The 15,704-nt window shown below is 36.6% G+C and overlaps 1 protein-coding gene across 6 annotated transcripts; it reads left to right on the top strand.

Annotated features, from left to right (window-relative positions):
* The first annotated feature begins 940 nt into the window (after positions 1–940).
* On the top strand, positions 941–3,692 carry LOC136207172 (small ribosomal subunit protein mS33-like). Of its 6 annotated transcripts, none has more exons than XM_065998462.1 (4): positions 941–959; positions 1,266–1,328; positions 2,119–2,396; positions 3,152–3,692. In XM_065998462.1, exons 3-4 carry the CDS (start codon positions 2,179–2,181, stop codon positions 3,246–3,248), a joined length of 315 nt encoding a protein of 104 aa, XP_065854534.1. In that variant the 5' UTR covers positions 941–959; positions 1,266–1,328; positions 2,119–2,178; the 3' UTR covers positions 3,249–3,692. The 6 variants fall into 6 exon arrangements, with proteins under 6 accessions (XP_065854534.1, XP_065854537.1, XP_065854533.1 ...); XM_065998465.1 differs by having other exon boundaries at positions 942–959; positions 2,135–2,396; XM_065998461.1 differs by having other exon boundaries at positions 953–1,034.
* The last annotated feature ends 12,012 nt before the right edge of the window (positions 3,693–15,704 follow it).

Here is a 15,704-nt window from a genome sequence, read left to right on the forward strand (position 1 = left end):
ATTAACCCATGTGACATATCGATTGTCAATTAAATATGTAATTATATTTTATTAATATGTCAGGTGGTGCTTGCATAAAGTTGAAATGTAACGTCATCAAATTCGATGAAAAAATGACTGAAAAATGTTCAAAGTGATTTTATTAAAATAAAAACAAACTTAAATGATTTTATCGAGATAAATTAAACTTTTATAACCTTTTGTATATTGTTCAAACTTTTCTAACCATTCGTGATAATTACTCGGATGACTAGGGGTAATTTAGGGGGTTAAATATATCATTGGTCACTGAGCTTATATGATTGTCTCAAAATGGTCATCCAATTTCAATCTGTCTTAATAAAGTCACTCAACTTTGAGTTTTGTCTTAGTTATGTCACTTTAACGATTTCAATAGGTAAAATGCATCGGAATGATGATATAGCTGACACGTGAGCATGTGTAAACTCAAATATCTTATAGAAACCACACATGATATCCATTTATGAGCCAACTGACAGTTGACACATGCTCACGTGTCAGTTATGACATCATTCCGATGTATTTTAACCATTGAAATCGTTAAAGTGACTTAATTAAGATAAAACTCAAAATCGAATCATTTTATTGAGATAAATTAAAGTTGAATTATCATTTTAAGATAACAATCATGCAAGTTGAGTGAACAATGGTGCACTTAGGGTCCGTTTGTTTTATCTGCTGTTTGCTGTTTCCTGTTTCCTGTTACGGTTTGCTGTTTGCTGTTTGAAAAGGCTGCTGCCTGCTTTTATAAAAAGCTACTTTTCGGCTACAAAAGGCAAACAGGAAACTAAACACCTTAAACTCTCATTTTCAAAATGAAAAGGCAAACAGGAGGTCGAAAAGCTACCAAACACCCCCTTAGCTGTAAATTATTGAATGAGTTTGAGGATTAGTATTGCACCTCCTGCGGCGGCTACCCTAACCCGTGCTACTTGTAGGTATAAATACATTTCCTTTCTATTATTTTGATTTTCCCCCTTCTACGACAAGGCATTTTCTGGATTCAGAATTTGGTATTCCCTTTGTTTTTATTTTTGATTTCGGTGTTTTCTTTTTTTGAATTCGTGTAAGAAATCAGCTGAAAGGGAAAAGAACTGACGAAGAATCAGTAATGATATTATTTTTCATCGTGTCATTGAAGAGGGATTACAACAATTGTTTCTTCAATCAATTCAGCAGAGTGAAGTGATTGTACCTTGTTTTTGCTTTCTCAATTCCTTCTATTCTCTGTTGATTTTGTGTAGGTGCATGGAGTAGAACAAATTGAAACCCCTAATTGTCTGGAGAAGAACTTGAACTTGAACTTGGTGAGTTAATAATTCTTTATCTTCTTATGTGTTGTTGCTTTGTAGCGATATGCAACTAATCTTAGAGATAGGCACTGTAATTGTTTTTATATGGTAGAAAACGAATTCAGACTTCGGAGTTCCCCATAATGGAATTATCTATGAACTGCACAATTTGGTATTGTAATGCATATTGGGATTTTCTTCAAGCAACAGTTGATTATCTCTTACTTCGTGACCTAGAATTTACATATGCTTAAGAAAGATTTATTGAGCATGAGTTTATCTGAATTGACAACAATTTTATATTGTTGACCAAATTCTCTTTTCTCTCTGTCCATATGTCATAAGGACTGGTTCATCTCGTTGTGCATCTTTCTGGCGGAAATTTACTCTTTTAACAAATTCTGGTGATTACATTTGTTCCGGGCTAAAGCAAAGGACATGAGTTTGCCTATCTGAATAATTTGTAGTAGTGTACAAGGTTCATTTGATTGTATTCGTTTAGGAAGAAAAAAAAAGGGAGGTGGTATTTTGATATTGTAAATTTGTGTGATTGAGTAGAAAAGAATTGACTCAATTTGATTGATTTCTTCTCCCTTAGATGATTTCTACTTAGTGACTTTTTAGTTAATTTCGCTGAAATAGGTAAGGCTTATTTATTTTTTTTTATTTTTTTTCTCTCTATTTAATTTGTAGTGAAACAATATTTGCCTACTATACTTTTGTTATTTTCGTGCCAATTCTGAGCTCTATACATGAAGCTTCATTGTTGATTCTAAATGAGTGTGCTTCTTTCTAATCGTATCAGCTGGTTCATTCTTCAGAATCAACTTGTTACTTCATTTGAATTAGAGAACTAAAATTGAGGATGAGTGGTGGTGGTCTGAAAGGCATTTTGGCTGCGGCTGTTACGAAAGGAGCAGCTGAGGCAAGGGCAAGAATATTTGGTCATATATTTAACCCAACTGGGCAGAAATCTCCCCACAAGCTTTTACGCAAGAAGCTAATTGGTGAGAAAGTTGCCCAATGGTACCCTCATGACATCAAGAGGGATGATCCGCTCATAATGGCCCGCCTAGAGCAAGAGTAATTCCTACTCTTCCTTCTGTTCATCTTTTAATTTATCTATTTGCCATCTAACTTATGGTCATGCTATCTACTGGTTAAGCAATTCTTTGAAATACTAATAGAACTTATTTCGAATTCGGGTTGGACCGCTTCAAGTTTGAATTAGGGGTTTATTGATCATGGTGGTAGCAATTGTCTATAGTTTTACTTCTTAATAACTTACATGTTGAATATGGTGATAGAAATTATTGGCGCTCGCTCTTTGTTGAGATGGAAATACTGTCAGTAAATTTATTTTGCTTGTTTCTTTCTTTTGTTTTGAATTCCTTTTTTCTTCTGCCCCATGCTTCTTTTCTGGAAAAATCTAATTCAAGCTGTTATGCTATAATTTTTTGTTTCTTTTGTTTTGAATTCCTTTTTTCTTCTGCCCCATGCTTCTTTTCTGGAAAAATCTAATTCAAGCTGTTATGCTATAATTTTTTGTGAACTATGCTACTGAATCAGAAAATTTTGATTGCAGATGCAAATGTTGCTCTCATTGTGATGAGTTGGTAAAAGAACTTGATGTCTTTCGCTTGTGACATTCTTTGTATTGAATTAGATCCATCATCTTCTACTCCGAGCTCTCCTTATGCAGTATTCAATTCGGACAGCTATGTTATTTTGTTCTTTTTTCATATGTAGAGTTGTTGTTTGATCAGAGTTTTCAACGGCTGGATTCTGACTATCGTCTATGAATTGATCACCTTTTTTTTTTCCTCGTGCTTTGATAGGCGCTTATCGAAGCTTGAAATGTTGAAGCGTCGTGGAAAAGCAGCACCCAAGAAGGGCCAAGGAAAGGGGGCTGTAAAACGCAAAAAGGGGAAATGATTTTAAACTGAATTGTGCTTTTGCTTTAGTACTCATAATGGCAAAAGGCTTCAAGTGCCTGATGAGTAGGGTTTGGTTTGAGATAGGAGAATGGTAAATGCTAGTATTGGAGGCAGTGGCACAAGTTTTAAAAGTGAAATTTCAACAGGAAAGAGGAAAAAGGTTTCACTGGAATAGAAAGACATCAGAATTCTCTTTTCAACAGGTTAATTCAGCTGTGTTTGCTTTGCTGCTATATCTCTGTTTAAGATTGCTGCTAAGGTTTTGTTTTTAGGCTTATACTCTTGATCATGTGTTGATTGGGTTGCCTAGTATTTTGCAAATCTATATCTATGTATATAATATAAAACAGTAACATAGAGCTGAGTAACATGGAGCTGAGGTGTCACTTTCTTATTTTTTACTGATAAAAAATATAATATAAAATATAATATATTAACTTTAGTTATATTATTATATTTATTTATAAAAAGATTATTTTATGTATTATATCTAAGAGTTCTACATAATTTAAATTAATCCTTAAAATCTCTCTAATTCTGTGCATATCTATATCTAAAAGTTCTACATAATTTAAATTAATCCTTAAAATCTCTATAATTCTCTGTATATCTATATATCTATATATAATATAAAACAGTAACGATGGAGCTGGTGTGTCACTTCCTTATTTTTATTTTTTACTGATAAAAAATATAATATATTAACTTCAGTTATATTATTATATTTATTTATAAAAAGATTATTTTATCCGTACTATATCTAAGAGTTCTATAGAATTTAAATTAATCCCTAAAATCTTTCTAATTCTCTGCATATCTATATATAATATAAAACAATAACGATAGAGCTGAGGTGTCACTTCCTCCTTTTTTATTGATAAAAAATATAATACAAAATATAATATATTAACTTTAGTTATATTATTATATTTATTTATAAAGAGATTATTTTATCCGTACTATATCTAAGAGTTCTACATAATTTAAATTAATCCCTAAAATCTCTCTAATTCTCTGCATATCTATATCTAAAAGTTCTACATAATTTAAATTAATTCCTAAAATATATCTATATATCTATATATAATATAAAACAGGAACGATGAATCTGAGGTGTCACTTCCTCCTTTTTTACTGATAAAAAATATAATATAAAATATAATATATTAACTTTAGTTATATTATTATATTTATTTATAAAAAGATTATTTTATTTGTACTATATCTAAGAGTTTTACAGAATTTAAATTAATCCCTAAAATCTCTCTAATTTTCTGCATATCTATATGTAAAAGTTCTATATAATTTAAATTAATCCCTAAAATCTTTTTAATTCTCTGCATATTTATATATCTATATATATAATATAAAACAGCAACGATTGAGCTGAGGTGTCACTTCCTCATTTTTTACTGATAAAAAATATAATATAAAATATAATATATTAACTTTACTTATATTATTATATTTATTTATAAAAAGATTCTTTTATCTGTACTATATCTAAGAGTTCTACAGAATTTAAATTAATCCCTAAAATCTCTCTAATTCTCTGCATATCTATATCTAAAAGTTCTACATAATTCAAATTAATCTCTAAAATCTCTCTAATTCTCTGCATATCTATATCTATATATAATATAAAACAGTAACGATGGAGCTGATGTGTCACTTCCTCTTTTTTTACTGATAAAAAATATAATATAAAATATAATATATTAACTTTAGTTATATTATTATATTTATCTATAAAAAGATTATTTAAATTAAATATGAAAATAAAATAATAATTTATATATAATATAAAACAGTAACGATGAAGTTGAGGTGTCACTTCCTCTTTTTTTACTGATAAAAAATATAATATAAAATATAATATATTAACTTTAGTTATATTATTATATTTATTTATAAAAAGATTATTTTATCCGTACTATATCATATTTATTTATAATTGTAATTATTAAATTATATTTTTGTTAATATTTATATATTAAGATAAATCCGTGCATCGCACGGGTCAAAAACTAATTAAGATTAATATCAGTTTGCATCCGCCTTAGGGTCAAGTAATGTCGGGTACCCGTGAAACTAGTACCGGTTGCCATTTCTACATTTACGGCCTTGTAAACTTGGTCTCAAACGTCTTTTGTCTCCTATACTTTGGAAATATCTTTATAACTTGTTTAAATAGTTCAATTTAGTCCTTAAAAATGGTATTGATAATCATTTCAGTTCACAAAACTAAGATGAATTCAAGTAGGTGAACTTCATGTGTAAAAATAAATTAGAAGTATTAGACCAGAAATTAATAATAATAAAAAAAAAAGTCATCTGCACCTCCAATTCAGCACATTCCCACCTCTAGTCCGTCGACGATGCTTGAAAAGTATTACATCAATTAGTTGAAACCCGCACGATCAGAGATATAAAAAAATTCTATTGATTTTTTTTACTTTTCAATAATTTTATATTATATATTTTAAATTAGGATTAGATTATGTTTTTTTTTTTTTTTTTTTTTTTGACAAAATAAGCCTTACTTTGTTTTTTCAATGAGCTTTGACAAAGTAAGCTCATCCAATGGTAAAAAAAAAACAAGATAACTTATTTTGTCAAAAACAAATTAAGCATAGAAGGTACCTTTAAATTATATATATTAAAATAAATTAATTTTAAAAATAAACTTTGATTAATTTTTTTTATAGAATTTTAATTAAAGGTAAATAATTTATTTATTTTTAAAAAAGCTAATAGTAACTTTAAGGCTTAATAGGTATCAAACCTCCTAAACTTGTAACTTTTTTTTATCTGGCCCCCTCAACTTAGGGGACAATCTCTCAACATTTTCAACTCTCCTAAAACATCACATACAATCCCTTACACCTCTATGTTCGGTCAAAATATTGACCCGTATATAAAACATGCTTGACTGTTGACCACACCAATGTCACGTGTCATTTTTGTAACAATCACTTAGATACATTTCACCATGACGACCACTGACGCCAACCTCAGCACCTCAATAAGGTTGCGACAACAAAGAGTGACAACACCTCGCACGAATATGGAAAAATTTAATAAAAAAAATGACATGTGGCATTGGTGAGGTCAACAGTCAAGTGTGTTTTCTACACGGGTCAATATTTTCACCGAAAATAGGGGTGTAAGGGGCTGTATGTGATGTTTTTGGAGAATTGAGGGGGTTGAGAGGTTGTCCCCTAAGTTGAGAGGGCCAGGTGAAAAGAAGTTATAAGTTTAGGGAGTTGGATGTCTATTAAGTCTAACTTTAATATAGATTCTCCTATTTTTTATTTTTTTTAATAATAATATATATTTTCATATTTGTTTTTCTAATTGGAATTTATTAAAATAATAAAATATGATATTAATTAAGAATTATATTAGAATATAATGAGAAATTAAAAAATTAAATTAAAATTAAAATTTAATATTATATTTACCATATAAAAAAATTATAAATCTATATTGAAATGTGAGCAACATTAATTTATTATGCTATAAATTATTACAATCAATACTTTTTTAATATTGCATATGAAAAGATTTTATCAAATCAATACGTTAGATATATATATTAAGTCTTTGCATTAATAAACTTCAATTACATATAAAAAAAATAAAATTCATAAGAATTCAAAAAGTGAATTACTATATCCAGCCTCAAATTTCCATTCCCAGCCCCGTGAAAAGATGAAAATACCCTTTTACCAAATTTTAAAATTCTCAAATCCTCTCAAACTCTCTTGGATCAAATTCGGACTAATTTATCAACGAAAACATGGATCAAAAGAGGGAGGACAAAGGAAAATGACTAATGTTACGAAATTTTGTTTGATTTTGTTGATTTTTGGACGTTTTGTTTATTCGAATTTGGATTTTTGGAGAATTCGGATTCCTGAGGTAGGGCATGAGGCTATCACGCCGCACCATAGGTGGAGACGTGATAGCCTCACGCCCCACCACAGGAGACGGCGTGATATTCATACGTCGTCTCCTCTAGTAGGGCGTCATAGCCTCACGCCCTCACCTATGTGAGGGTGTGATGGTCTCACGGCCGTGTGTGCAAAATTCAATTTTTTTTAAATTTAATTTAGTTTTTATTATTTTTATTTTATTAATTTATCATTTTTATTTTTTCCCTTCCCGACATGCGGACGTGGGACGTGATAGCAACATGCCTCACCTTGTGGTCGGGCGTGTGGCTGTCACGCCCGACCACACGGTGAGGCGTGATAGCCACACGCCCGTGTGACGGAAGGCAAAAAAAAATATCCTTTTCCCATCCAAAATCCATGAAAGGACATTTTCGTCCTTTCACGGGGCTGCGGATGTGAATTTGGGACTGAATATAACAACACCCATCATCTCTTTTAAAAAAAACCATCTTAATGATAATCATTTTTCTTAATGGAATTTCGTATTTTGAATCCAATTAGTAATTAGGCTACAATAACCAATATATCCAATTGAATCAGTGTAAGGTGATGAGTTCCCCTATTTTCATCTCGTAATATCCCATCAAGATATTTTATCAATCTGTTTTTTATTCTTTCATTGTATACAATATTGGTCACACTCGGAGATGGCGGTATCCGCTATGGTTACTTTGTTTTTTACAAAGTACCGTTACTTGGTGCTCATATTTACCATTGGATTAATTTTATGCTCCATCATCCAATGGTGAAAAACACACCAAGTAATGGTACTTTGTAAAAAACAAAATAACCATAGCGGGCACCCGGAGATAGCACTTCGTTGATTTCATTAATATTTTATAATAATTATATATTTTTAAATTTCAAAAGCAAGAACATGGAACATACAACGGAATAGAAAACAAAATTGTAGAGACGAAAAAGAAAACTATGAGAAAATTATCTTTGTCTCGTTTATTTATTTATTTTGTAAATAAGAAAGAATATTAACATGTATGCATATAAGGAGGGGATGGAATCAATTACTTTGGAGGAACAATCAAGTATCTCTCAATCAAATGACTAAAGGACGGGAGAGAGAGCGTGCGAGGGTATCGGGTGGGGCGATGGGGGTTTCTAGTGAGGCGGCGAGTGGTGCGGCAGGGGCGTCGGGGGGCGCGGCGGGCGGGCCGTCGTTGCCAGTTGGTGGTCTATCGGCGGGGTTGGGTGGTGATGCCGATCCGAGGCTGGGCGGATCTGTTGTTGTGGGCGATGGGGTCGCCTTTGCTCGCTATAGGAGGAGGAGCGGGGAGAGGGGCGGTGACCGATCTAGGGATCGGAGTCGACCGGGTAGTAAGGATGGTGTTAGGCCGGCGGTGGGCGTTGGGGTGGTTGGCGAGAGGGAGCTGGGTAAGGCTAGGGTTAGGGTTACGGTGGGGGATGGGGAAGATGGGGCTCCTGTTTCTGCGGAGGCAGCAGGCGAGCAGATTCGGATGGATGGATCCGGTGATCTCCGGGATGGCGAGGGCGATGTTGCGGCCCGCGTCCTGGAGCTGGTGGCTAGGGTTTCGTCAGCAAAGATGGAAGCCCCCTATTTGATGGCTGCCCAGGCTAGTCTGATCCCGCAGGTTGCTCAGAACAAGACTATTTTACTGACAGGTCAATTGACACAGACAGGTTACTCCAAATTAGACCCTACCTTGGGGCCTGAGACAGGGGATTTAAGTATTTTGTACCCAGGGTCTATTAGGGATCAGGCTTTGTCCTCATGCCCTAATGATGTTCAGAGCCAGCATAGCCAGAGTCTTCAAAAAGACAAGGGAAATTCTTCTTGGAGGGATAAGGTTTTAGGGTTGGTTGAGGAGGAGCCCATGATGGAGGAAGATTCTATTGAAGATGAGTCTGATGAGTTCTTTTCTGATTCTGATATTGAGGATGGAGAACCAGATAATCCGCTTTGTCCCAAAATCCGTCTTTCCTCGGAAGACAAACGGGTTATAAGATCCAAATGGAAATTGGCTCTTATTGTCACTGTTCTAGGGAAAAGAATTGGTTTCAATTACTTTGCCCAGAGGATCCATGCCCAATGGGCAAAGACAGGGAAGGTTACTATCACAGACCTTGAGAATGACTATTATGTCATCAAATTTACCAGTGCGAAGGATTATGAGGCTGTTGTTAATGGTGGACCATACATTATCTCCAACCATGTCTTGGCACTGAGACCCTGGGTCCCTAATTTTGATCCCCATGATTGCTCTGTTAACAGGATCCTAACTTGGGTCAGATTCCCTGGCCTCCCTCTTGAATACTATAATGAGAGATTCTTGAATAAGATTGGTAGCCTTGTCGGGAAGGTTCACCATATTGATAAAACCACCGTTGGGGCTGTGAGGGGCAAGTTTGCCAGGGTGTGTATTGATATTGACCTCGCTAAACCCCTTCTTTCTCAATTCTGTGTTCAGAATAAAGTCTTTCATATTGAATATGAAGGTTTACACAACATATGCTATGAATGTGGGATGTTTGGCCATACCGTTGAGGGGTGTCCTGGGAAAAGAAAGGTAGTAGAGGAGGTGGTCCATCCTATTATGGGAGGAGGTGAGAAAGGTCAGGGGGAGGATAAGAGCTTTGGTCCTTGGATGCTTGCCAAAAGGACTACTAGGAGGAAGCCACGTGCTAAAGCTAATACTAGTCACTTTCCGGATACCAACAGTAGGATGACTTCTCTCCAGAGTGCCCCCGAGATCATGGTTAAGCCTCCGGATACCAAGAAAGGCAAAGAGGTGAGTGTGGATGTAGCTTCTGGCTCCGGGTCAAGATTTGAGATTCTGCCTATGGAGGAAGGACAGATTTCGAATCCTCCTGAGGAGCAATTTGAATCGAGCAGGCCAGGTCTGGTTTCTTCTGAGCCGGGTCCAAATCTGGATAACTCTTTTAACCCTCTCTTTGTTGCTAATGTTGAGTCTAAAGGAAGTTCACAGCCCCTTCTGCATGCAAGGAGTGACTTGAGTATTGGGATTAGTAATCTGAATCCTCTTGCTGATGTTCCTATTGGAAAAACTTTAGGAGTGTTGAAGTCAAATATTAAGAAACCCAAAGCAAAGTCTAAAAAGAACCCTGGTAGGTTGGATTCTTGGGATAAAAGGGGGCCTTCTGGTTCCTCCTCTAGGCTCTCCGGAGCCCCGAATAAATATCTGATCTAGGTTTGGGCTTGTGTCAGTTGCTCTCCTTTCTTATGGACTTCTTTATTTGGAATGTTAGAGGTGCGGCGAGCAAGGCTACCCGCATTCATGTTAATGATCTCATTAAACAGTTTAACCCGTCTTGCTTTGTTCTTTTGGAGACCAAGGTTAGTGGGCCCAAAGCTGATGAGGTTGTTAAGAAGTTTATGAAATGGAAGTGTGTTAGATCGGAGGCTACTAGCCGAGCAGGGGGGATTTGGCTCTTTTGGAAGCCAAATCAAATCAATATTGATATAATAAGTATGGACAGTCAATTCATTCATAGTAAGGTGTGTTACCCTGGTAATAAACCTTTCTTTGTTTCTTTTGTTTATGCCGATCCTGTTTTGACTAATCGAAGAAGGCTGTGGGAGATTCTTCATTCTATTAGCTTAAATATGACTGAGGCGTGGTTGGTGGCCGGGGATTTTAATGATATTGCCCTTTTAAGTGATCAGAGAGGAGGGGGTAATCATTATGTGAACCGGTGCCTTAATCATAAGCATAGTATGGATATCTGCGGCCTTTCGGACCTGGGTGCTGCTGGCCACAAGTTTACCTGGAAAAGGAATAGTGTGTTTGTCCGGTTGGATAAGGTTTATGCTAATGTTGCTGCTATTTGTAGGTTTCCTGAGGTCAATGTGCTTAACCTCCCTTTTCGTCATTCGGATCACTGCCCCATCCTCATCAAAATGGTCAAAGGGAACCGGCTGAGAAGTAGTAGACCTTTTAGGTATCTGGTTGCTTGGGATTCCCATCCGGATTTTAAGAGTTTTGTTAAAGATAATTGGCATCCTCAGTCTGATGTCCTTCTTGCAGCGGAGGAATTTAGAAGGAATGTGGTTGGCTGGAATAAGAATGTTTTTGGCCATATTATCATGAGGAAAAATAAGCTTTTAAGAAGGATGGAAGGCGTTCAACGTTGTTTGGAGACTCGCTTTGACCACAGCCTGAATGGTCATCTTAGATCCCTCTAGAACGAATTAGAAGCTTTCCTTAGACAGGAAGAGCTTCTTTGGTTCCAGAAATCAAGGAAGTCTTGGATTCAAGATGGTGACAGGAATACCAGGTTCTTTCACCTCTCAACGATTATCAGGAGGCAGAGGAACAGGATTGATGCTATCAAGGATACCAATGGTGAGTGGATTTTTGAGGAGGAAAACATTCGGCGCCTTGCCCTTGAGTTCTACCAAGATCTTTTCAGAGAAGAAGTGGTGGACTTGGAGAGTGCCCTTTCTAGTACCTCCTTTCCTCGTTTAAGGGAGGGTGCTATTAGAGATGCTTTCCATCCTGTTGACCTTAAGGAAATTGATCTGGCGTTCTCCAGCATTGGGTCCACTAAGGCGCCTGGGATAGATGGTATTCCTGCCAGTTTTTATCATAAACACTGGGACACTGTGAAAGAAGGCATTTATGACTTTGTGTTAGGTGTTTTTGGTGGTTCTAAAGATATCAGTTTGATTAATAGAACCCTCCTTGTTCTTATTCCTAAGGTCGAGAAGCCTTCCTTCTTCCTTCAGATGAGGCCTATCAGTCTTTGTAATGTGTTGTATAAAGCTATTACTAAGATTGTGGCTAATAGAATCCGGAAGATCCTTCCTGATATTATCAGCCAAAACCAAGGGAGCTTTGTTCCTGGTAGACAAATGATGGATAACATTGTTATTTCCCAGGAGGTTGTCCATTCTATGAAGATTAAGAAGGGTAAGAAAGGGATCGTGGCTCTTAAACTTGACCTGGAGAAAGCCTATGATAGACTGAACTGGAGCTTTCTTCTAGATAGCTTAGGTAAAGCTGGTATCCCGGATAACTGGAGGAATTTGATAGAGAGGTGCATTTCTTCTCCAGTCTTCCAGGTGATGATCAATGGGGATATATCTGATGAGTTCTCTCCCTCTAGGGACATTCGTCAAGGGGATCCTATGAGCCCTTTCCTGTTTGTGATTGCCATGGAAAGATTGTCTCACATGTTCCAGGAGGCGGTGAGTAAGGGGACTTTCCATCCTGTTTCCATCAACAAACATTGTCCGTCTATTACCCACCTGTTCTTTGCTGACGACGTAATGCTATTCGTGGAGGGTAATGAGGAGCAAATTCAGGTGGTGATGGATATCCTTAATGGCTTTTGTGAGGCTTCTGGTCAGAAGATTAACATTCAAAAATCCCGCATGCTTTGCTCTAAGAATATGAGTAATAGCTTATGCAGAAGTCTGAGTGAGCTCTCTGGCATCCCCCTGACTCAATCGTTGGGGAAGTATCTTGGGGTCCCTCTTCATAGTGATAGGGTTTCCAAAGCCTCCTTTAAAGACATTTTGGACAAAACTAACGGTTTGAGTGCTAGCTGGAAAGCTAATTCTCTTTCCCTTGCAGGTCGCCTTACTTTAATCCAATCTGTTAATTGTGCTGCTCCGAACCATATTATGCAAGCCTGTAAGCTTCCTGAGCCTGTTTTTAATGACCTTGATAAGATTAATCGTCGTTTTCTGTGGGGGGAGTCTGGTAATGGAAGGAAGGTTCACCTGGTTCCTTGGAAGGAGACTTGTCAGCCTAAATGCAGGGGGGGTCTTGGAATCAGGCAAGCTAAGGATAATAATAATAAAGTCCTTTTGATGAAACTTCTTTGGAGAATGTGGCAAAATCCCTCCTCTCTTTGGGTTCGTCTCCTTTGTGGCAAGTATCGGAAGGATAGAATTTTAGGAGGTCCGAAGGAGAGGGTTGTCAATTGTTCCTTCCTCTGGAAAGGGATTAGCGCGGTGTTTGATGAGTTCTGTTCGGGGGTTGGTCTGGAGGTGGGTAATGGTAAATCCACCAGTTTTTGGTATGATACCTGGGTTGGTGACAAACCTCTGATTGAAGTTTGCAGAACCCCTCCGCCTTATGATCTCCGTCCCTAGAAGGTTGCTGATGTGGTAGACTCGGAGGGTGACTGGATCTGGTCTAAGTTCGACTCTTTCTTCAACCTGGAGACCCTCCTGAACATTAGGGGAGTGAAGGTTAGCAACCAAGAAGAGGACAAGGACAGACATTGCTGGGCCTTAACGAATAATGGCATTTTCTCTTGTAAATCTGCCTATGAAGCTCTTTCCTCTTATAGGGCTGATCCCCCGGTGGAGACTTGGAAGTCCATTTGGGCCCTCAAAGTCCCTTACCGTATCAGAAGTTTCCTGTGGCTGGGAGTTAAGGATAGGCTGCTTACTAATGCGGATAGACACAGAAGGCATTTGGCTGAGTCTGGTGCCTGTAGTAGATGCAGGGGTCATGTGGAAACCTTGTGCCATGCTTTGAGGGATTGCCCTAAGAGTAAGAAGATCTGGGAAGGGATTCTCCCTAGCCACATCCTGCCCTCTTTTATGGCTCATGCGAATGCTGACTGGTTCTCTGATGGAGTCAATGGGAAGTTGTTGGCTAATATGGAGCACGGTGACATTTTCTTCGTCATTATCTGTCACCAAATCTGGAAATGGAGGAACGAAGAGTTATTTTCTGAGAAGACTGTCCTTATTCCTGATTTACTTGGTTACTTCTCGGAAAAACTCTCTGTTATTACAAGGAGCTTTGAAGGGGAGCCCCTGGTTAGACCTGTCCCGGATAAAGTGGTCCAGTTAGTTGGTTGGATTAAGCCTAGAGAAGGGTTTGTGAAGTTGAACTCGGATGGCTCTTGCCTAAGCAATGGTAGAATTGCTGCTGGGGGAGTTCTTCGGGATGCTGGCGGCGCTTGGCTGGCTGGGTTCACCCATAACTTGGGGACGGGCTCTTCCTTTACTGCGGAGCTCTGGGGAATCCTGTCGGGAGTTAAATTGGCCATTCGTATGGGTATTAAAAGGCTTTTGGTGGATTCTGATAATTTGGAGGCGATCAACAAGATTTCTGATGGCCAAGCTGTTGGTCTGAAGAACCAGAATCTTATCAAGGCTATTTTGAGGCTTCGTCCTGCCTTTGAGGTTCTTAGCTTCTCCCATATCTTTAGGGAGCAAAACCGCGTGGCGGATCGCTTGGCAGTTGCTGGGCATGGGGGGATTTTAGGTGTTTCTACCCTTTCTGTTCCCCCTTCTTTTTTGTTACCCATCCTTCTCGAGGATAGGGTTGGGGTCAGCCATCCTAGACTGATCCCGGGCTAGGTTCTTGTTGTTTGTTTTTTTTTTCCTGTCTACCAAAAAAAAAAAAAAGGAGGGGATGGAAATGTTTTTGGTCCATTAATTCAAAAATTAATTTTTTTATCAATAAAGTATTAAGTTTATAAATTAATTTGAGTTAAAGAGAGTTAAATCGCAATTGTAACCATAGTATAAAAAAGTTAAAAATTAATATATTAAATTAATTATATTAATTAGAGTCATGAAACTCAACATTTTCAGAAATGGAAGAGATTCAAATAATAATTAATTAACATTTTACTAACAATTTATCGATCTTATGATATTTCATTTTCATCTGTTCATTTTCTTAACATTCAGAGGCAGAGGCAAATTTTGTACTATAGACTAGAGTTACTAATTATTGAAATGTTAAGAGGCAAATAATCATTTTCAAACATCAAGCCCTTAAAAAGGAAAAATAAATAATTATTAACAACTTACCAAATTAATATTGAAACTCAACTCTTCATAACCAAATGAACATTCATATATATAGAAAACGAGAATTGATCTGTGATGTCCTAAAAATCCTGTAATTAAGCTGAGCCATCAAACTGCAAAATAAAATAAAATTCATATATGTATATGATGTTGAGTTACAAAAACATCCATAAAGATGTGAGTAAGGAATCCAATCATCTGGATTTAATTCACTCTGATAATTTGTGCAACGAATAAATGACATTTTATCACATTTATTGATAATTGCTTTGATTTTATTTTTGTGTATTTGATGAAAAAAGTGATGATATTGATAATAAGATATCTACTGAATTGTTGTTACTATTATGCTTAATCCCATTGTTGTCTCTCATTCGGGAGGGGAAGGGAGAGGAGGAATTTGTTGATAATATGTTAGGTCCTTAATAGAGTCCCCAAATTTGGGAACTAGATAACACGTATTCGATCACTTCTTTCGTCTAACGACTGTTACTCAGTCAAATGGATCCGGAAGCAAGCTAACAGGACGGCTCACGCCATGGCTCGGTCTTCTCGTTTTAATACTTACTCTTTATTTTTTAATTCATTAACGAGTTTTATTTCTGTTCCTATATTTATATTACCGTAATTTGGCTCATTAATTCATTCATTCTTTGATTAAAAAAAAATAGAGTCCCCAAATCTAAGAGCAAAAATACCTTCTTATAAGATTCTG

Source organism: Euphorbia lathyris, chromosome 9, assembly GCF_963576675.1.
Source record: "Euphorbia lathyris chromosome 9, ddEupLath1.1, whole genome shotgun sequence".
NCBI lineage: Eukaryota > Viridiplantae > Streptophyta > Magnoliopsida > Malpighiales > Euphorbiaceae > Euphorbia > Euphorbia lathyris.

Excerpts from the sequence above, each read along its gene's own strand:
- LOC136207172 (XM_065998462.1), top strand. The coding sequence starts at position 2,179 with ATGAGTGGTGGTGGTCTGAAAGGCATTTTGGCTGCGGCTGTTACGAAA. Across the intron at positions 2,397-3,151 it reads ATGGCCCGCCTAGAGCAAGA|GCGCTTATCGAAGCTTGAAA; the intron begins GTAATTCCTACT and ends GTGCTTTGATAG.